Source organism: Alnus glutinosa, chromosome 4, assembly GCF_958979055.1.
Source record: "Alnus glutinosa chromosome 4, dhAlnGlut1.1, whole genome shotgun sequence".
NCBI classification, from domain to species: domain Eukaryota; kingdom Viridiplantae; phylum Streptophyta; class Magnoliopsida; order Fagales; family Betulaceae; genus Alnus; species Alnus glutinosa.
In genome coordinates this window covers 24610791-24633643 of record NC_084889.1, presented here as the reverse complement: position 1 = coordinate 24633643, position 22853 = coordinate 24610791, and the positions used below count along the sequence as shown (strand labels likewise).

At 37.6% G+C, this 22853-nt stretch overlaps 1 protein-coding gene across 1 annotated transcript; it reads left to right on the top strand.

The window, feature by feature from the left end:
* Positions 1 to 2780: 2780 nt before the first annotated feature.
* LOC133866972 (uncharacterized) lies at positions 2781 to 22853 on the top strand. The gene is made up of 10 exons (XM_062303641.1): positions 2781 to 3127; positions 4254 to 4349; positions 19634 to 19718; positions 19968 to 20089; positions 20504 to 20528; positions 20624 to 20707; positions 20824 to 20853; positions 20933 to 21038; positions 21198 to 21262; positions 22645 to 22853. The coding sequence occupies exons 1-9, from the start codon at positions 3035 to 3037 to the stop codon at positions 21259 to 21261; spliced, it is 705 nt and encodes a 234-aa protein (XP_062159625.1). The 5' UTR covers positions 2781 to 3034; the 3' UTR covers position 21262; positions 22645 to 22853.

Genomic DNA, 22853 nt, shown 5'->3' with positions numbered 1-22853 from the left:
GAGGGGCTCGCCTTGGAAAGAACTTCAATGCACTACATCTCGTACACTTACCAAAACCTTTTTACTATCCCATCTTTTTTTCTTTCAAAAACCCCAAACAGAATTTTCAATTTGCAGCTTGCAAGCCAACTAGAATTTTCAATCTTCCCCTACCATTAACATGAGATTTTTGAGAAGGAAACAAACCAAGCCAAATTGGCTTTGCACTTGGAAGAGTTGGCTTACAAAGGTCAGCCATGTAACCTTATTGGATTCAGATTGAGATTCCGTGTAATATCTAAGATATTGCACGGGGTGCAATAACTTTAATATGTACCATTCATTTTAAATGAACAGCTCAAAATTTACCATGCCATTAATTTCTACCACCAACCCCTCTCTCCATTAAGATTATTGTAGTTTTACCGTTTCTATCTCTTCCTACCTCCCTCCATATATATATATATATATATATATATATATATATATATATATATATATATATATATATATATATATACAAAGTGGTGGCTACCCACTCTTTTGACTGCTTTGAGAATGGTCAAACCATCTTTTTGGTTACAGGAGTGACTCACCCGCTTCCTAAATATAATGTTTAGGGTCACTGAACTACTTTATTTAGCCGTTGGAGTGACTTGACCATCTTCAAAGTAGTTAAAAGGAAGACCAATCATCTTTTTTAGGTATATTGGCTGAACTTAACATTTCTACGTGCTGTTGCATTTTAAGATGTTCATTTAAAATGAAAACGCCCAAATTAATGTTACTGTTCTCAATCCATTGAATACCATGATGAGCAACTGCATCTCTATGCTTCTGTCAAAACATATTCAAATTTCATCCTGACCATTTCATAGGCTTCATCGAAGAACATTCTAGCATTTAAGATTAGAAAAAAAAAACATATGCAGTTTGAGCCTGAACCAGCTAAATCCATACTGAGCTAACACCTTTGTTTTGTTTTGTTTTTTTGTTTTTTTTAAAGGAAAACACGAGCAACCAGTTGGTCACCTACAGGCTACAAAGTGTGGTAGGTTTGACTCGAATACTTAAAGCCGGCGCCCTTAAAAGTAATGCTCAAGTCAGCCTTAGACCCTGATGATCAGCCTAAAAACAAAGAAGAAAGAATCTCAATTAATAATTTAATTACCAAGACTAAATAAGAAGTTTCCTCCCAACCCGAAGTGCCCGAGAGAGTGAGAAGATCCTAGGATTTTGCGATTTTATTATTATTATTATTATTATTTTTCTCTATTTTAAATCCTCTTATAAAGACAGACAGAGAAAGAAGACAACTAGGAGTTTTCAAATTTAAAAGATAATTGGCTGGAAACATTATTGTACCCCTACCCCCAAGACAAAAGTCAAATCGTGCAGACTTACTGGGTTCGTCATTGGTCTAGCTGTTCCTCAAAACTACAAGTTACGACAAAGTAAAATAAGAGACATGATATATATATATATATATATATATATTTATTTATTATGTAATTTTTTTTTTTTTTTAAATCAATCCTTTAATCTTTACAGATTTAATGATTGGTTTAATAAAGAGATTACATGATATGTATAAGTAGAATAATGTTTTTTTGAATAATTTTTACATGATTTTAACAATATCTTTTTTTTAAGATTAATTATTGAATATTTAAGGTTTACAAATAAGAAAACAAATTCAATGATTGATCATTAAAAAAAATAATTAAAATTATGTAAAAATTATGCAATAAACATTACTCGTATAATAAATGTAAAATAAACATTAATCATAAAATATTGTGAGAAAACTTTATTCATAAAATAAAGAATGAATTTTAGCCTTTTTTTTTTTTAATTATTCTTTTTGTTACAAAATTGAGCCTATTTGGCGGTCTATTTTTTTTTTTTTTTTTTTTTTCTCTAAAAGAAAAGTTAAACTCATTTATTTACATTACCAAACAACTTTCTTAACTTTTCTCTCACAAAAAATTTAAATTCATTTTACATTTATATCACAACAATCAATTCTTATTTTTATAAAAAAAAAAGTCAAACTTATTTCTTCAATTACTAAATAACTTTTTTCAATTTTCTCTCAAAAAAATTCAAAACTTATTTCACTTTTATATCACATCTATCCATTTTTATTACTAATAGAAAAACAAAAAATGTCTGTTTGGATGTAACTAGAAAACGTTTTCTACTTGCTATAGTGTTTGGTTTTTTTTTTAAAAAAAATCATATTTTATTCAATTTTTTTTTAAACAAATTATATTTTATTCAACTTTTTCTAATTTTATTTTATAATGTCAAACCTCGAAATTCGCGCACTAAATAAGAATTGAATTATGATTTCAAAAATCGAACATCCAAATGCATGAGTAATTCTACATGTATATTAAGTGTTCATAAAAAAATGAAGTGACTTTTAAAATCACTATTGAGCGTGTAATTTATCAAATGATAATTTTAAAAGCCACCTCATCTTTTTTATGGACATTTAATATACAAGTAGAATTAATTCACACACACCGGTCGAACTATTTGAGAAACAATTTATTTTAATTTAATCTATCAGATTATTTTCTGACCTTTAACGTATAAAAAGTACATACTTCTAAAAAACCTGGGAACTTTTTAATATAATTTATCCCCACTCTATTAATATTATTAAAAAAATATGTCAGTTTGAAAAACAAAAGCCTATCCTTGATCTCATTGGTTTTATGACCACATTATATTATTGAATCTGCTATTTTTTTTTTTTTTTTTAATCCTGGTTTTGAACATAAAAGAAAAGCGCTCAAATCCCCCATTATAGTTTGAAAAATTTCCTTCCAAATGTTCACTTTTGGCTACCAAATAATGTCTGATGAGTTCTGATTCCTCATCAGGCAAGAGAGAACGATAGAGAAGAAAGTCTCTCTCTCTTATATATATATATATATGGTGTAATAACAAATATTACAGATCCCAGCCGGCAGACCGGTGAGCACAAACCAAGAGATCAGCCAAAGTTCTTGCATATCTGGGATCATATAAGCAAGATAGATAGATGACGCCCAACTGGGAGCTCAAGAACTGCTGCAACCATGACCAAGTGGCGTTTCTTATCACTGTCTCTGTCTGCACTGTTGTTATTCTCGCGGTAAGTCTCTCTCTCAACCACTTCGTATTCCATTTTTGCTTATGATAAAAAGTTTGTACTACATTGGATCAGCGAGACACCAGCGTTTGGGATAAAGATGATAGGCAATTCTAGTCATGTTTTTTTTTTTGTTTCATTATAGTATAGAGTTTGGAACCCATTGATCAAAATCCTTTCTTTTTTCCCCTTCTGTTTGGATGAGTTGAGGAAAGACTCGATCAAGTGATCTTCAGCCAATTGTGCTACCCTTGCCCCTTGGGGTTCCATTGATCAAAATCTTGGGGTGTCCGACTGCCCATTTCATTTTTCATTTTGTGAACATGCTTAAACTCTTGCATGTAATGGTAATGTTTTACTAAAGTGCAACTGGGTAATTGTCAATGCCAATCAATTTCTGAGAGTCCTCGTTACTTTCTTCTTGCTAGTTATTTTTTACTCCTCCGTCCTATATTGTTTGTTTACTATCTCACATTTTGAAAATTCAATAAACACACTTTTAATAACTTTTTTGACTTATTTGAATGGAGAATGCGGCATTTCTATTTGTTTTATTTCAATTTAAAATGAGGATAATTTTGAAAGCTAGCAACTTTTTGCTTCAAAGACAATGCACTCAGTGATGTTCCCTTGAAAAGCTGGATTTTCTAAGGTAGACAAACATTTTGGGAGGGAGGGAGTACTTCTCAGTTCTTTTTATTTTTTCTTTTACTTTTACAGAATCTGCATTAAAGTTTCAATTTGGGCTGAAAAGTTGTCAATAAACCCACATATATTTATGTCTGTATGGACAAAACGTTAGTCTAAATGCATAGAACAGATTATTGACAATCCTAGACATATAATATGTAGTTGTACAGTTATGCTATGCAGTGTTACGTTTAATCAATACATGAAAAGCAATTCCACTTGGGGGCTGGATAATACGCCTAATCATGGAAATTGAAAATTTGGAACCATGAGAATAAATCCATGTCATATGATTTTCTGAGAGTTGGACTTGACTGAAAGTCCAGTCAGTTTGAAATCAGAATTAATTTATGTTCTTTGTACTTGCTGGGATGTATTTCTTTTAGAATTTACTTTCTCCCAGCTATGCTCAATGTGCAAATGTTTCTTAACGATGTAGTTGTGGAGAACGATATTGCTGAAACCATTCAAGCTTGTCACTGTATTTCTTCATGAGGCGAGTCATGCTGTGGCATGTAAACTTACTTGTGGTCATGTAAGAAGCTCCTTTGTTTCCACTTTTTTCTTTTTTCTTTTTCATCTATGAATTTCCATATCATGTTTATAGATTGCAAAAGAAAGACTGGTTTTATTATTGTTAAATATCGATCGATAATGTGATGTAGCAGAAGCAAGGAATTAAAGAAGAATTGTGTCTTCAATTTGCAAAATCAACAAACCTTGAAGAAAAGAAATCTGGAATTTTTATTGATTCAAAAACTATCTCTTTAGTATAACACTGGTTTTCTTACAACAATAATAAAAAACTTAGAAAAGCAAGAAACCTAATGCTATAAATAATCTAAGATGGAAAAATCTCTCAAAGATGGAAAATAGAGGATTCTAATTCTAGAAATAAATCAAATCAGTGAGAAAATTAAAGGGAATCGCGTTGGTTTGTTGTCTAATGTAGAAAATCTTCCAAAATCTACTGACAACAGAGGATTTGCTCAGGCCCTATCTTGAGCACGAGTCGAGCATTCAATTTTGGGGAACCTCTGTTTCAGCGCTGGTTGAGTTCTCGTCCCTGGTCAAAGCTCGAGGTAGAGGACTGCTCAAGCGCTCGTCGAGTAGAGCCCTCGGCTTCTCCCTAACGTCCTGCATTAGTCTCCCCTACTCCTGAAAAATTCATGCTTGAGTTGCCATTAGGGTATAGATGTTCGTTTGTTCGGATGATACTCAAACAAATAAGCAACGTTGAAGGTGGAAGAAATGGACATATCTTCGGGAAGCTCTACAAAATAGGCATTGTTGTTGATCTTCTTCGCGATTCAGAATGGTCCATACGTGCGGCTCTTCAGTTTGCTGTAGGTTCTAGCTGGAAATCTATTTTTGCACAAGTGTACCACCACCAAGTCACCTTCTTGAAAGAGTTTAACCCTACCATGCTTGTTTGCCGCTGCTTTGTACTTACTATTGGCTTGCTCCAAATTTTGGCGCACCTTGGTTTTCACCTTTTGAATCCTTTTTGCCGTGTTTCTTGCTACCACACTCAGCCCTGGAAGCTTCAGAAGAGGGACTAGGTCCAAGGCATGTTTTGGAGGCTTGGTGTAGACAATTTTGAAAGGTGTCTTGCTGGTGGACTTGTTGCACATGTTGAAAGCGAATTCCACTTGAGGAAGATCAAAATCCCATTGCTTCGAACTATTTTCGAAAAACACAATATATCATGTTGCCTAACGTATGGTTAATCACCTCCGTCTGGCCAATCAGTTTGTGGATAAGAAGTGTTGTATTTAAATGAAGTGTCAAATCTCCGCCATAGGAACTTGACATCCCGATATGAAGTGATGGACTTAGGTGCACCATGCAAGCGGAAAATTTATTTGAAGAGGTTGGCCACATGCGTAGCATCAAAGGTTTTCCTACAAGGTATGAAATGTGTCATTATGGAGAATCTATCAACCACCATGAAGATAGTCCATACCTCATTGGGGTCTGCAGAAGACCTAACACAGTCCATGGTCAAGTCCTCCCATATGTTCTCGGGAACAAGCAAGTACGTGTATAACCCAGTGTTTTGAGCTTGCCCTTTTTCGGATTGGCACACTGGGCACTTCTACACAAACTTACCCCACGCTTTAGTCGGGGTCAATAGTAGCATTCACCACTAGGTCAATTGTGGAGAAGACCTTGAATCCACAAGCATGTCCAACATATTATTTAGTCGCGAAATTGGGAATCAGTACTTCACAGTTATCTTATTGATGGCGTGACTATCCTCGCAAATTCTCCAGCTTCATCCTTCTTCAGTGTTAGTAATGTGGGCATTGCACACAGACTCATACTCTCCTTAATCAACCCCTTTCAAATGAGGTCTTGCACCTGGTTTTGTAGGATGTCATACTCTTGCGGACTCAAAACGGTAGTGTGGAAGGTTCAGAAGACTTGCTCCGGGCACCAAGTCGATGTGATGTTGGATGTCTCGCATGGGATGTAAACCATCTGGCGTGAGGTCTTGGAACTCCACCAACGACTGCTTGCACTTTCTTAGGAAGTCCAAGTGATTTTGCAGCTTCCTCTCCCTTGATTACAAAAGTCAAAAATATTGGAACAAACAACTCTTCAACTAAGGACTCTTCTAAAGATGTAGAGTTAGTTTGTGATTCTAAAGATATAGAGTTAGATCTCTTCTATCTAGAGTTAGTTTGTGATAGAGTTAGATAAGAGTTAGATCTCTTCTATCTTATCAGAAGAGTGAAGTGTTTAATTTATACTACTTTAGTCTCTAGAGTACACGGCTGTGTGGTACAGTCCTAGTTGATGTATACTTGTATTTCTCAGATTGTTCTATATATATTCAAGCTACTGCACTACAGAGAGGTAGGCAGCATTATACAAAATATCTTTAAATCGTATATGGTATCAAAGCCAATCTAAAGACCCACGTCTATGGCTACTCCAACAAGTTCCGGTTCTGTGGATAGTACCCAAACATCCCCCCCGGTTTCCAACTCCACTGTCTCTCCCGCACCACCGGCTATCCAGAATGTTCATCATCATGTATCTCAGAAGCTAAGTCAGGACAACTACCTCCTCTGGCAGTTTCTGATGGTCCCCTTTCTTGAGGGACAAAACCTCTATGGTTATGTCGATGGGACAAATCCCCGACCTCCCCAGCTCATGGCCGACCCAACGTCCGGTCTGCTGGTTGCCAACCCCGGCTATCAAGCCTGGTATCATCAAGATCGGATGATCTTTAGTGCGATTATCTCCACGCTATCCGTCGAAGCTCTGCCGCACGTCATCGATCTCTCCACTTCACGCGAAGTCTGGCTCACCTTGGAGACTCTTTTCTCCGCTCAATCACAATCAAGAATTATGCAGATCAAACTGCAATTGGCGACCCTTAAGAAAGGCGACCAACCCATCTCAGCCTACTTCCAAAAGGCGCAAGGTTTATCTCACCTTCTCGCGGCAATTGGCAAGCCCATTGAGGCTTTCGAACTGATCACTCACATCCTTGCTGGGCTCGGTGTCAAGGTTGATCCTCTAGTCACATCTGTGACCACAAGGCAAGATTCCATCTCCTTAAATGATTTATATGGTTATCTCTTATCCTTTGAGCTGCGTTTAGACCTCCATAAGTCAGTTGTGGATGTCAATATATCAACTGCAAATACTGCACAACGCCAGACTACTCCATCTCAGAGGAACACCCGTGGCCAAAATTTTGGCAACCGCAACAATTTTTCACGCGGCAGAGGCCGAGGCCGTGGCCGTGGCCGAGGACCTCCTCAACAATTCTCCTCTTATGGGTCTGGCTCCTCACAGCGTCCCACTTGCCAAGTTTGTCAAAAACAGGGTCATACCGCTACTTCATGCTGGTACCGCTTTGATCAAGACTACTCGGTTAATTCTGCTCTTCTGAATGCCAATTTGGCCTTTGCTAATTCTGCTCCAGACTCTCAATGGTACCCTAATACTGGTGCAAATGTTCATCTCACCAATGACCTCTCCAACCTCAATTTACAGGCCGACAACTACACTGGACCTGATCAAATTCGAGTGGGCAATGGTCAAGGTTTGAAAATTTTACATTCTGGTCATGGCATTTTACCTACACCTTTAACTGCTTTCAAATTACTTTTTCTATTTCATGTTCCTCAAATACAAAAGAATTTGATTTCTGTAAATCAATTCACTCGTGATAACCAGGTTTTTATTGAGTTTCATCCGTCTTATTTCTGTGTTAAGGACCTTCTATCCCGCAAGCTCCTCCTTCAAGGCCTGAGTAAGTCCGGACTTTATCCATGGCCAACCTATCAAGCTTCCTCCAAGTCTCCTGTTGCTTTCATTGGTGAAAAAGTTTCCTTGGACCAGTGGCATCTTCGATTGGGCTATCCCGCGTCTCCTATCACTAGTCAAGTCATCAAGTCAAATAAACTGCCCGTGACCTCCTCCAAGCTCTCTTCCATCTGCTTTCCATGTCAGCAGGGAAAAAGCCATCGTCTTCATTTTAGTAGCACTCCTTCTATTTCCAGCATTCCTTTACAATTGTTATTTCTTGATGTATGGGGCCCAGCTCCACAAACCTCTGTAAATAACAATCGTTTTTATTTAAGTATTGTCAATGATTTCAGCAAATACACATGGTTATATCCTCTTGAATCAAAATCTGCTGTCTGTCCTACTTTTCTTCGGTTCAAACAACTTGTTGAAACCTATTTTGGCACGAAAATTATCTCGGTCCAAAGTGACAATGGTGGTGAATTCCCTTCAAACTTCTCTAAATTCTATGGGAGTTTCCTACCGTCTCAGCTGCCCCTAGAGTTGGCAATTCGGGTTCACGGGTCGGGTTCGTGTCAACCCGGCCGACCCGATTACATTAACGGGTCTGACACGAACCCGACCCGATTATTAATCGGGTTGAGACACGTGACCCGAACACGACCCGATAAACCCGACTATTAATCGTGTAACTCGTTAACTCGACACGACGCGACACCAATTTCACATGTTCAATTTTAGTTTTTACCTTCAAGTCTTCAATTGCCGTTTCTTTCTTTGATATTTCTTTTCTTTCTTCATTTTCCACTCGGGTCCTTCACTAATTAATCAGCTTATAGTTAATTTGGTGCCAATCATATCCTTCACGTAATTTTTTGCAAGTTTTTAATAACACAATCTGACAATCCTAATAGAAACGTTTTATACAATTTGGTGCCAAATTGCCAATCATATTCTTAACCTATGGACACAAGTTTCAGCCAACTTCACATGATGTTAGTCGTTAGACAACGAGTGTTTTCTTACTTTATTAATCATCCTTCACAACTTTTAAAAGTCACCCTACCGCTCTTTATTTTTTCTTTTTGGTCTTTTCCTGTAGGTATATTTTATGGTGAATTAAAGTTAAAGCACCTTTTTTTTTTTATAGATAATGCAAATTGTCTGGTTCACCAATGAAGATCCAGTAATCCACCAAGTTACCTCCTTGGTGGTTGGGGCCATGTATGTGCTGTGATTCCCTGTTATAGGAAGTCGAGGGACTTGAAAATGGGAGAGAAATTAGACCTTTATGTTGAAGAAGATGAGTTGGAGATTAGTGGGAATTTGTTGAATTGTCTGATAGATCATAGATATGTATGTCAAGTGTGGGGAAATGAAGAAATCAGAGGAGCTTGTGGCTATATGTAAATCTGAGCTTGTGGCTTGCACTACATGGGTCAGTGGGTATTGTTGTTCAATACCCATTGACCGAACAAACAACAGCAATGGCTAAGCTATTCCTTTATCAAATATTTAATATTTAATTATCTATATTCTGTTAAAATTTAAGAGGAATACAAAAAGAAAAATGCTAAGCTATTCCTCTCAAGTTAAACTTAAGTTAACTAAACATAACTAAAATTTTTACAACTAGTAAGGGCAAAACATAAGTTACATAATTCAGTTTCAGTCAATTCGTAAGGGCAAAACAAAACCCATAATTAAAACAAACTCCATAAAAAGAACGCATCCACATATAAGCCAATGTCAAGGAATATTAATAGAATTTGTTCTTGATGAACTTGGAACATCATTGGAATTGAGATTCAAAGTCAAAATATCTTCTTCAGGCTCATCAAACTTCATTTGTGTCAATTCTACATCAAAAGATAAGAGGAATTAGTGTAATAAAAAAGAAATAATATAAGTTAATGAAAAAAATAAATATACAAATAACAAATATTACCTTTCTCTTCAAATAACCAATCCCGAGTGCAAATTAGTGACTCAACAATATCAGGTTTGAGCAAACTCCTATATTGATCAATTACACGTCCACCAACACTAAAAGTGGATTCTGAAGCAACAGTAGAAACATGAATGCTCAAAATATCATGAGCCATAGCGGCTATTATAGGATAACGAAATTCATTTCCTTTCCAATATGAAAGAATGTCAAAATCTCCATCCTCAGCAATTATCAGTCTGGGTTCATCCAAATAAAGTTCTAATTGACTCTTATTTGCTTGAGCATTACTCCCGCCAGAATTAAAAAACGCATGCAATTAAAAAAAAGATAACGTGAACATAATTTACTAATTAGTTAGAAGTATATATATTATATTCTAAGTTACTAACAATAACACATAAATCACAAAATAAACATATAATTTTACCTTCATCGTTGCAGAAGTCCGCTTGACAGCCTTGACTTGTGGTTGGGATACTTGGGAATTAACATTTCTTGTATCAAGAGATATGACGCTTGAAGATGTAGATGAGGAACCACCATACTCCAAAAAAAGATAGATCATTTTATCACGAACATGACAATACTCTCTACAATTATCAACTCCAGAAAGCCTCGTATAACAGAAATTTACAAGTTCAAGCTTGTAACGAGGATCCAACGCAACTGCAATAGCCAATATTACACTAAATTCTGACCAATATTTCTCAAATTTAGAGAGCATTTGTGTTGACATTAATCTCTTATATTCATCTTCGCTCTCAACTTCTTCCTTCAAGGTTACATAAATTTCATAAATCACAGGAAAGTAGATGTTGGCTGTGGGATACTTGGTACCAGACAACTCATATGTAGCATGGTAAAAAAGAGCCAAAAAACAACATATATGAGTCGCTTGTTCCCACTCAGGTGCAGTAGGGCAATGCTTATAGTTTGAATCAATCATCTCTAAGTAACTAAAATCACTCCGATAATGAATAGCAGTCTCAAGCATAAGATATGTAGAATTCCATCTGGTTGGCACATCTTGTTTTAGCCCCTTTCTACTATCCAATGACATTTTATTCACAGCCAAAAGGAAATTTTGTTTTCTTATTTGTGATCCTCTAACATACTTCACACTGTCACAGATCTTTTGAAGAGCACTATCAATTTCTTTCAAACCATCTTGAACTATCAAATTAAGAATGTGTGCACAACAACGAATGTGAAAAAACCCGCCTTCACAAACAAGGGCTTTCTTGATGTTCAATTGATTTCTTAATAAACTAACACAAACATCATTAGAAGAAGCATTATCCAATGTTATATTGAAAACCTTGGTCTCAATCCCCCACTCTTCTAATAAATTATACGTCTTTTCACACAAAGATACACCATTATGTGGTGGGGGCATAAATGAAAAGTTTAACACCCTTTTAGTTAAGACCCAATTCTTGTCAATAAAATGTGCTGTGAGACACATATATCCATCAGTAGTCAAAGAAGTCCACAAATCAGATGTTAAACAAATCCTACCAGGACAATCATTCAACATAAATTTAACCTTTTGCTTCTCCCTCATATGCAAATTTTTCAAATCAGCCTTAAGGGTATTCCTAGAGATAAGAGGTGCTTCAGGATGCAAGTATTTTATCATCTCTCTCCAGCCCTCATACTCAACAAATCGAAAAGGCAAATCATGCTTAATGACCAAAGCAACCAACAGTTCTCTAAATTTTTTGGGACAAAATTTAGAGTTACTTACAGACAGAGATCCCTGACTTCTAGATAAGAGCATTTGCCCAACATCACGAGTGTTTCTCCTCGGACAATTGTCTATGTGGCGCTTCAAATTTCCAGTTCCATAAGTACTTGGAGTCAAGTATACAGTACCACACAACTTGCATTTTGCCTTTAACTTCTCACCATCCTTACCATGAATGGCATCAAAATGATCCCAAACAGCTGAAGTTTTCCTACGCTTGTGGCCTTTTTTCTCTTTCTCCGCACAAACAGAGTCATTTTCTTCTTCTATCGTAGTCAATTCAATCACATCATCCTCAAAGTCTCTAACAATATCATCATCACCAAGTACTTCATTACTCATCTGCACATCATTATTAGTAAATTAGTTTTTCGATCCAAATTAGATAGTACATAAAATTTAGCTCACAAAGACAACTTGAAACTTAAAAGGCTAATAATCTTACCTGCTCAGGCTGCTCTTGATCTTGATTCATGATTGGACACAAGTCACACAATAGATGAGCTGTGTGTGCTACTTCGTTTGTCTATAAAAGCTACACAAATTGCAAAAGAGTATTAGCAATTAGCTCTATTATAGCAGCCTTTCTTTATAAAAATTTATCAATTTTCATAAGAAAACAATATTTTTAATCAGTGAAGGTAGTCCTACTAGCAACTAATTCCATCAAACACCCAATGTCCCAATCCCACAAAGTTGTGCAGCCAAAAACATTACAAAATCTCATGACAAAGCATCTTTTCCAAAAAAAAAACCCTATCTATGTTTACAAGAATATTCTCAAATTTGCTATGAAAGATTAAAGCAGCATGCTTCTCAGAATGCTTGATATTTTGGAACTCAAGAACGTCAACTTCTCACCCAAATTAATTTGCAGAACAAGCTTCAAGACAAAGTATGGTATACTAGTATACTACTAAATACCATGCTTAGCTAGATTCTAACTGAATTTGATTACAGATTAGCTGCTTAGCTCAGAATGCACTTTGTCAATATCGAAGATTAATGGTAATACTATACTTTGCTAAGCAGTGTTCATTACAGATCTATACTAAATACTAATCATACTCATTTCGATATACTAAATCATTTAAACAGAATCTTATTATTATTTTGCCATATTCTTAAACAGGAAAAACAGAAAAAGAGCAAACTGATAATAGAAGAACGACTTTTTCCAGTCTAGAGGTATACTTGGCAGCAAAAAAAAAAGCAACTGTCTATGCTTTTCGACTCCGGAACACCATATTTAGCGAAAACCAGGAAAGACTGTTTTGAAGAGATAGAAGTTTAAATGTTTAATTAACACCACATATCATAAACACTAACCATCAAGCTGAGGCTAAGATGTCTAGCTCTAGCATGCCCAACTTACTCAAGGCTAAATGAAGAACACTAGTGGACACTTCCTTTGGAAAAGTGAAAACAGACCGGTTGTGAACTTGTGGTGTCGTTCGGGGGGCGGAGCCGCGGAGGTGACCAAACCGCGTGAGGCCCAGCGAGATCGGCCGGATGGTGGGCGGCGACATTGACTGTGGTGGCCGGGTGGCCCGGGTATTTGGTGGTGGGTTACGTGGGTAGGAGAGGGGGGAGGGAAAACTGAAAAGATTGGCGTAGACTGTAGAGAGAGGGGGAAAACCGAAAAAGGCCGGATGGTTGGCGGTCGGTCGTGTAGAGTGCGGCGGCGGGCGGGCGGCGGGAGGGCGGGCGGAGTGCGGGTCTGCGGGCGGTGGGCTACTAGGCTAGGGTTCCAGAAATCAGAAATTCAAATTCACAAATGGGCATTTTTAGGGTTAGAGTCACTGAGTCAGACTAAGTCGACCGATGCCTTTTTTTTTTTTAAAACATAACTGGGTCAGATTCGTGTCTGACGGGTCAACCCGCGGGTTGACCCGACAGACACGAACCCGATTATGACCCGAACCCGATTATAGTAAACCCTAACCCTATTTTCTCGTGTCATGTTCGCGGGTCGTGTCAAAAATTGCCAACCCTAGCTGCCCCTACACCCATCATCAAATGGGATCTGTGGAATGCAAACATCGGCACATTGTTGAGACTGGGCTATCCCTCCTCGCCACTGCAGTTGTTCCTTTTTCCCTATGGGACTCGGCCTTTGAAACTGCCACCTATCTCATTAACAGGCTTCCATCCAAAGTCACACATCACAAATCTCCCTATGAATGCCTGTTCAACATATCACCCGATTATAAATTTCTCAAAATATTTGGCTGTGAATGTTGGCCCTTCCTTCGTCCTTATAATTCCAACAAACTTGCTTTTTGATCCACCTCATGTGTCTTCATTGGTTATAGTAAAAATCACCTAGGGTACAAATGTCTTCATATTCCCTTTGGTAAAGTCTATATTGCTCGCCATGTTGTGTTTAATGAAATTAATTTTCCCTTCAAAAATTCCACTCCTATCATCTCCTCCTCAACTCCACTTGAGCCTCAAATTGTGTCTGTTCCTTTGATTCCTCCATCACCTCTTCCCGCTTCACATCGTCATAATGAAGCTCCTCACAATCATTCCTTAGAGCTGTCTCCAAATACCTCAAATTCCCCAGATATTGACAATATCCAAGCTCTAATACCCTTAAACTCTCCCATTGATTCCGAGCCACCACATCCTCCCCGTGTTCATGCCATGACCACAAGATCTCAAAATAATATTTTCAAACCTTCGATCCTTACGGATGGTCGAATCAAGTATCCCAATCCTAAGGCTCTCACGGCCTCACTAGCACTACATGAAGTTGAACCTACTTGCTTCACTCAAGCAAGTAAACATGCAGAATGGCGAACCGCAATGAATGAGGAATTTGATGCTCTACTCAAGAATGGAACTTGGTCTCTTGTTTCCCCTTCCCCAAACATGAATATAGTTGGCTGCAAATGGGTGTTCAAAATTAAAAGAAAGACAAATGGGACAATTGAAAGGTACAAGGCATGTCTCGTGGCAAAGGGCTTTCATCAACAACCTGGAATTGATTTTGCTGAAACATATAGCCCTGTAGTTAAACCTATAACTATTAGAATTGTATTAGCACTTGCTGTCTCTGCAGGTTGGGCAATCCATCAAGTTGATGTTAGCAATGCGTTTCTACATGGTCTTCTTCAAGAAACTGTTTATATGGCTCAGCCACCCGGTTTTCAGCATCCATCTTATCCCACGGCAGTTTGCAAGCTGCACAAAGCCTTATATGGCTTAAAACAAGCCCCACGTGCATGGCTTTTGCGCCTCAGTGCTAAACTTCTTGACCTCAAATTCCAAAGCTCCAAGGCTGACTCTTCATTGTTTACTTACAAAGCAAATGGTATTATCATTTTTGTGCTTATCTATGTTGACGATATCATCATCACCAGTTCCAACACAGCAGCTATTTCTCAACTTATAAGTGCTCTACACTCCTCCTTTGCTCTCAAAGACCTTGGACCTCTACATTACTTCTTGGGAGTTGAAGCTACTTGGCATGAGGATGGTTTACATCTTTCTCAACAGCGCTACATTCATGATATTCTCACCAAGACAAATATGCTTCTTGTCAAGCCTGTCTCTACTCCAATGTCCGCCTTTACAACTCTTAGTCGATTTGATGGTTCCACAATTACGGATACTACTCTATACTGCAGCACAGTCGGCTCTCTTCAGTATTTATTTCTTACTCGACCTGATATTGCTTTTGCGGTCAACAAAGTCTCACAGTTCATGCAAGATCCAAGGGATTCTCACTGGTCTGCAGTCAAACGCATCCTGCGCTATTTGAAGTCTACAATTGATCATACTTTTTGCATTCGCAAGAATTCTTCACTGCAGCTCACAGCCTACTCGGACTCTGAATGGGCTGGCTGTTCGGATGATCGACGTTCCACTTCTGGTTATTGTGTTCTTCTCGGCAAAAACATCCTCTTATGGAGTTCAAAGAAGCAACCAACGGTATCTCGCTCAAGCATTGAATCCGAATATAAAGCCCTTGCTAATGCTTCAGCCGAGTTAACATGGATTCAGACTCTTCTTGGTGATCTTGGTGTACAATCTTCCCGACCACCAGTTTTGTATTGTGATAACATTGGAGCTACATATCTCACGTCAAATCCTATCTATCATGCTCGCACTAAGCATACAAAAATTGACTATCATTTTGTACGGGACATGGTTGCCTCCCAAGCTCTTAATGTTCAGTTTATCTCCGGCAAAGACCAGCTTGCCGACATTCTCACAAAGCCTTTGGCTGCAGCCCGATTCCTCATTCTCAAGACCAACCTCAACGTTCGGTTGCCTACAACGTTAAGTTTGAGGGGGAGTATTGGAACAAACAACTCTTCAACTGAGGACTCTTCTAAAGATGTAGAGTTAGTTTGTGATTCTAAAGATATAGAGTTAGATAAGAGTTAGATCTCTTCTATCTAGAGTTAGTTTGTGATAGAGTTAGATAAGAGTTAGATCTCTTTTATCTTATCAGAAGAGTGAAGTGTTTAATTTATACTACTTTAGTCTCTAGAGTACACAGCTGTGTGGTACAGTCCTAGTTGATGTATACTTGTATTTCTCAGATTGTTCTATATATATTCAAGCTACTGCACTACAGAGAGGTAGGCAGCATTATACAAAATATCTTTAAATCGTATAAAAAACTCCCCTGCCTCCTTTACGTCTTCCACAAATTGAATCTTGGCTACAGTGAGGAAGGGTCACCCCTCCACTTCAGCAGTTTTGGGGGATGACTCCCTTTCACTCGTCGGTACCAAGACAATCTTCTTATCATGCCTCTAAAGCAGAACATGTTGTCCTCTCCCTTATGAGTGGCGTTCACATCATGTTTCCATGACTTTACCAACAACACATGGTAGGCATCCATCTCCACTGCATCGCACACCACTTCATCCTTAAAAAACTTCCAATGGAAAAAGGAATGCTTTTATTACCCGTGTTTCAGCTCTTTTCTCGATCAATCCAACCTTGTAGGGGGTCAGATGCTTTTCCGTCTTTAGCTGCAATGCTGCAAGAAGGGCTTTTGATACAATATTCTCGTAGCTCCCACTATCGATGATCAAAATGCGGACGTTTTGATTAATTGTACAACGGATTTTTGAAGATGTTGTGCCGCTGCGTCTTGTCCTCTTGCTTTGGAGCTGGTAACAACTGCTGAATAACATAGTTAACATACTCCCCTTCATTGCTTTCATCAAACTGTCCTCCAGCATAATCCCCTTGGCTTTCCTCGTCGACCCTACTGCTTTCTCCAGAAGGATCCTCATTTTCTTTCATCGTAGCTACTATGTTGACTTATTTGCGATTGGGGCTCTCGTTAGAATGATCACCACGTTGGTTGCAACGAAAACATTTCCTCGGTGTTGGCCATGCATAGTGGTTGTTGTTACTAGGCCCCTTGTTCTGGGGTCGGGAGGTTGTTGCTAGCTCCATGAGTTCAGTTGACGGGCTGCACTTGTTGATTTGGTGGTGGATGGGCTTCAACTAATTTCGTCAATTGTCTGAATGGTTGTGACCGCAAAGGTTGTCGCGCCAACTACAAACCTATCTTCGTGGCTAAGTTGATTGCTTTTTTTTTTGATTGCTTTAGATAACATTCAGACAGTGTGAAGGGTAACTTGGTCTTGTATAACTACTCGCAACCCTTCAATATACCGTGCTACCTACTGTCCGTACGACAGGTTGTTACAGAAGTTTAACCCATAAAATTCCTTAATATAGTTGTTAGCTGAGCAAATTCTGTATCTGCAATTCTGCTATTGCTGGTATAATATTTGCTCATAGTTCGATGGTAGGAATCGAGCCTCCATCGAATGCTTCATCTTGGGCCATGTTTTAACAGGCTGCTTCCCTTGTCGCCTCTTGTTGTTTTGTGTTTCCACCCACCAAGATGAAGCACCTCTTTGCAACTTATATGCCACCAACTTCACCTGCTAAGCTTTCGGTATCTGCATGTAGTCGAAGAAATTCTCCACTTCGAGAAGCCAATTAAGGAAACTCTCGCTTTAGAGTGCGATTGAAGCATGGAAGGTCAATCTTAACCAGAAAGTTGTGGGAGTTCTCTTAGTCTCGCCTATCGCCATTCTTTTCTCCCATGAAAGCTTCAAACTCCTCGCCACTTGATGAATCCTGAGGAACTTGATGTCTCCATTGTGGTATAGGACCACGACCTCCAATTGGACAGCCACAAGCCATCTCATTGACGCGGTTCTGATAGGGATGGTGACACCTGTTGCCACTAATCCTAAGGCTAGTGATAGCTTGCTACATCTCCTGCAACATGCAATCGATACCATCAAACCGCAATTCTTGAGCTTCTACAGCTGCCAAAGGGCCTACACTCCATGATATTCGTCGTCAAATTGGTTGCTTACGTGCCTGTTTTATGTGTAGCTTTTCGTTCCTTTTAATGCTAGTAATGAATTTGGCAGTGCAAGCATTTTATGGAGTCTCTAAATCATGAAGTGGGAACTAGAGTAATTATAGTGTTGAGCTGGGATTTCTACTAAAACATAGTGTTTTTGTCTTGGGCGTCTTTGGACTGGGTATATGTATTTAATTGCGTATATAGATCTTCTTTTGAAACGTGATATAAAAAATGTGTTTTCTTCAATTTAATTTGTGGGATACCACCCCTTAGTTCATAATGACTTCTTTTTTCAAAGTACTAGTGTTTATCTTTACATTATTTCTATTGTGCAGAAAATGTGCAATATTTGTCACGATATATTTAAGACTTAATTTAAAATTGTTGTGCTGGAGGTATTCATAAATTTTATCAATTGATTAAATAATCTTCTAATATTAGGATATTATACAAATGACTTTCTGCCTTCTTATGCAAAGCTACGCAGCTCTGTTGACAGTCAAATTTTTATTTTCTCATGATTTTCTGACTGCTTTTTGGTCACATGGTGGTTCATTTGATAGGGGGCAGTATTTTCATGATAAAACATCATTATACTGATATATAATTCATAAACACATACGTAACCCTTTACAAACACAGGAGTGCCTAGATTTGTGGTTAATAAGAATTAGCACATAACACCCACAAGTGTAATCTGAAAGTGCCATAATGACCTCTTCAGTTGATCTTGGCCTCCTGTGCAAAGGCTAAGACCCTTGGTTCATTTTGGTTAAGTGAGTTCAAATGGTGAGCCACTAGGAGATTTCATGATATCCTGAATTTAGAATGTATTTGTTAGGGAGAGAATCGCCTAGGGAGTCCACCAAGAGTACATTAATATAAATATTTAGACATCATTTTAGCCTAAAAGCTTAAGCTAATGGGCTTAGGTCTATTTAGGTATATTAACTACTCACTTCTCTCTCTCTCTCTCTCTCTCTCTCTCTCTTTTCTTTCTTTTTTGTTTTTTGTTTTTGGGGGACACAACACTTACAACAGATCTCCTTCTCACGTGTGAGTCCCTTCCACATTGAACCAACTCTCCTTCGCGTGTGAGTCCTTTTACAAATCTAAGAGTGTCATGCGTACAAGAATTGCACCAATTGCGGGCCATGGAGTACAACTTTACTCCAAGAGCCTACACACTCTTTACTACGGCCAAACCAAATGCGCCAAAGACCAAAACACTTATTTAAGCGGAAGCTAACCATAGTTCTGATACTAATTGTTAGGGAGAGAATCACTTAGGGAATCCAACAAGAAGATATTAATATACATATTTAGACATCATTCTAGCCCAAATGCTTAAGCTAATGGGTTTGGGTCCTCTTAGGTATATTAACTATTCATTTTTTTTTTTTCTCAATGTGGGACATAACACTCACATGTGCACTCACAAAAGTATTATATTTTATATGACATGGGGTTCTCGTATACTTTCGTTTGCAGGTAGAAGGGATCAAGGTTAACGCAGATGAAGGCGGAACCACACAGACACGTGGTGGAATTTACTGGTTAATCTTGCCAGCTGGATGTAATGTCTTTTGTCTTTGACTTGTTGATAAAGTTTTACTCTCATTAAAAAGAACTAAGTAGAAATGCTCATATGCATTCTTCACTGTGACATCTCACATATCCATGATTAAATGTGAAGCATTTTGTTTTAAATTTAAGTTAAGAATCTTGGGTTCAGTATACCTTGTTTCTCAGTGCTGTTTCCAATATGTAATAGGTATTTAAGCGATCTTCACTTCTCACTTTTTCCATTTTTGTGGCATTCCAGATCTTGGTTCATCCTTCTGGGGCATGGTTTTGATACTTGCATCTACAAATCTTCTTACTGCAAGAATAGCTGCAGGATGTTTTCTTGCAGCTCTACTTGTCGTACTCTTTGTAGCTAAAAACGTAAGTACGTATGGACATTAAGAATTTCTTTCTTCCTTTTGTTCAAAGTTTCGTATGAATGCTACACTAGACTTATTAGGGCATTATGAACTCACATGGAAACATAGCACTTCAGCTTTCACTATTGTGGCAATTGAATGCAAAAGTTTTTCACATATAATGAAGATGGAAACAGTTGATGATAGAAAATGGGAAGTTTTGACTCCTGACATTCTGAAATTATTCTCTGTATGCCATTGAGAAGATAAAAATACTATAAAAAACAAAAGATGATTTAAATTGTTTTTTGTCCTTTTATTATTAAAATTATTATTTTTATTGCTTTAAGATATTGACCGGCGGCACACCATCTTTATCCTGTGTTATATGACATTTTAAATATCTTTTCTTTTCTTCTTTTGGCCTTTCATGTAGTGGACACTTCGAGGGCTCTGTATTGGTACGTATTTTCATAATAGAAAGTCTGGCTTCCTATGGTTTGCACATGCTGCAATATACCATTTGAATTTTGATATTTGCGTATTTCACCCTCAGGGTTTATTATTTTCATTGGCGTAATTTGGGTTCTGCAAGAAACAACAAAAGTTCGTGTACTACGGTACATCATTTTGTTCATTGGTAAATGCAATTTTGCTATTTTTCTTTCCATATTGTTTGGTGCTAAGGATGATTGTTCCTTTTCACAAGTAGTGGGATGAAAGAATCAGTAATTACCATGTTTAATCAAAATGCAGGTGTGATGAACAGCTTGTTTTCAGTTTATGGTATGACTTTGAAATGAAACTATCAATTTAATTGTCTTTATGGATTTATGGATCGCTTAATCTGTATGTAATTATGCAGATATATATGATGATCTAATATCTCGTAGAGTTCACTCTAGTGATGCCGAAAAATTTGCAGAAGTGTGTCCTTGCCCTTGCAATGGTGTTGGATGGGGCATTATTTGGTGAGCAACCAAGTATCTTATCATTTTGAAGAATTCAAGTGGTCAATTATTGCCTGAAGATTTTTTCTTATGTATTGAACTGACAACACCAAGTGCTCTATTGACCTATAATTAAGTTTTATTGCTTCACTTTCTAACTTTAGTGAACTTCACTCGCAGGGGTTTAATATCTTTTCTGTTTCTTTGTGGAGCCATGTACCTTGGTCTTGTGATATTGTCTTGAGGTACATTTTGCTTCCAAAAAATTCTTTGATTTTGTATTTTCTATTGGCATGCCATCTAGAACTTGTTCAAATGTGTGATTTTAAAAGATGTTTGTGATCTACATGGGGTAATTACTAGATTGCTTTCATGCTTTTTACCAGCTATGATGAGGACATTTTGTGACTCCTAAAAATCACATTTTCTAACATATACGTTTGATTATGATTTTTGGTGATGACTGCACCTAAAATTTTTATTGCAAATGGCAAATTGTATGGAAATATGCATGACTCTTGATTTTTCATAGATTTTGAAAAGTTCCTAGTTAACCTAAAATGTTACAAAAACTCAACATCTAGGGCCTATCACAGTTTAGTGCAATTGGTTTTAGCATTACTCTGATGATCAAATCAAGGATGCCAGTCATTAGAAATGTCCACCAAACTGCACCGATTGGTGTCCCCAAACTGAGTCAATCCAAACCGATTTCTATCATAGTAGTGTAGGTTGACAGGTTGGCATACTTGGACCACTCAGCCCACCACAGTTGAACCTCAGGGGCTTCCCATTGAGAACATACAAGTTCATCTTAGGACATTGGGAACCTCTATGACCTCTCGGGGTAGCGAGGTCGTAGTGCATCATATTGGAGAGGCGATTGTCGCTTAAATCCAAGGTGTTCAAGAACTTGCAATAGATGATCCTGACAGGAATTGGGCCTAAGGTGATTGAAAGAGAGATCTAGGGTTACAACATAGGGTAATCAGAAGTAGATTTGAGTGATGGGGTTGGTTTTGCTACGACTGAAACTGTACCACATTGCCAGACTGCCAGATGGCGTCGGCTCAGTCAATTTTGCCTGCACTTTGATCAACCCTAACCACATCATTTCTAAATTCTAACTGTCTTGACCCTTCCAACTTTCTTGGTTTAAACTGCTGAATCTTTCATTGTTTGTGATCTTACCCTTATATAATAGAAAGACAACATATATGAAGTTATAGTGACGACATTTGTACTCGAATCCTTGTATCAATAGAAATGGTGGCATTTGGGCATTCATGAACTTGAAGTGTTGCGAAAAGTGTTTTTAGTGAGAATAATTTTAGAACTTAATGGAACCATGTTGTTTCTATGCTTTATGTTCAATTGTGATAAACATGTCTAATCATTGAGGTTATTTGGTGCTGATAAACTATCAAATGTTATGGAAAGCAAAATGGAATCATTTGGATTTTATGGAATCATTTGGATTTTATGTTATGTCTAATCTCCTGACTTGGTGCAACAAGGTTATTAATAGATTAATGAGTCTTAGTATGTTATCACTGCCATTATTTGTATCTATTATTTTACTGTGTCTGCTTCATACATAACAATCACTTTTGCTGCAACTGTACAGGATAAAAGATTCTGGTTCATACCAATCTCGTTTCTTGCTTGGAATAGTTGTTTGGAAGATGTTCTGATCAAGTCGATTTCTGTAGCTTCATTCTTTTCACCCTTACATAATATGATTTAATGTTAACCTATGGAAAAGGTCATGTTAATGATTCATAGTTTCATACCTTGGATTAGCTTGAAGCTAAATGCAGTACATTCGTTTGTATT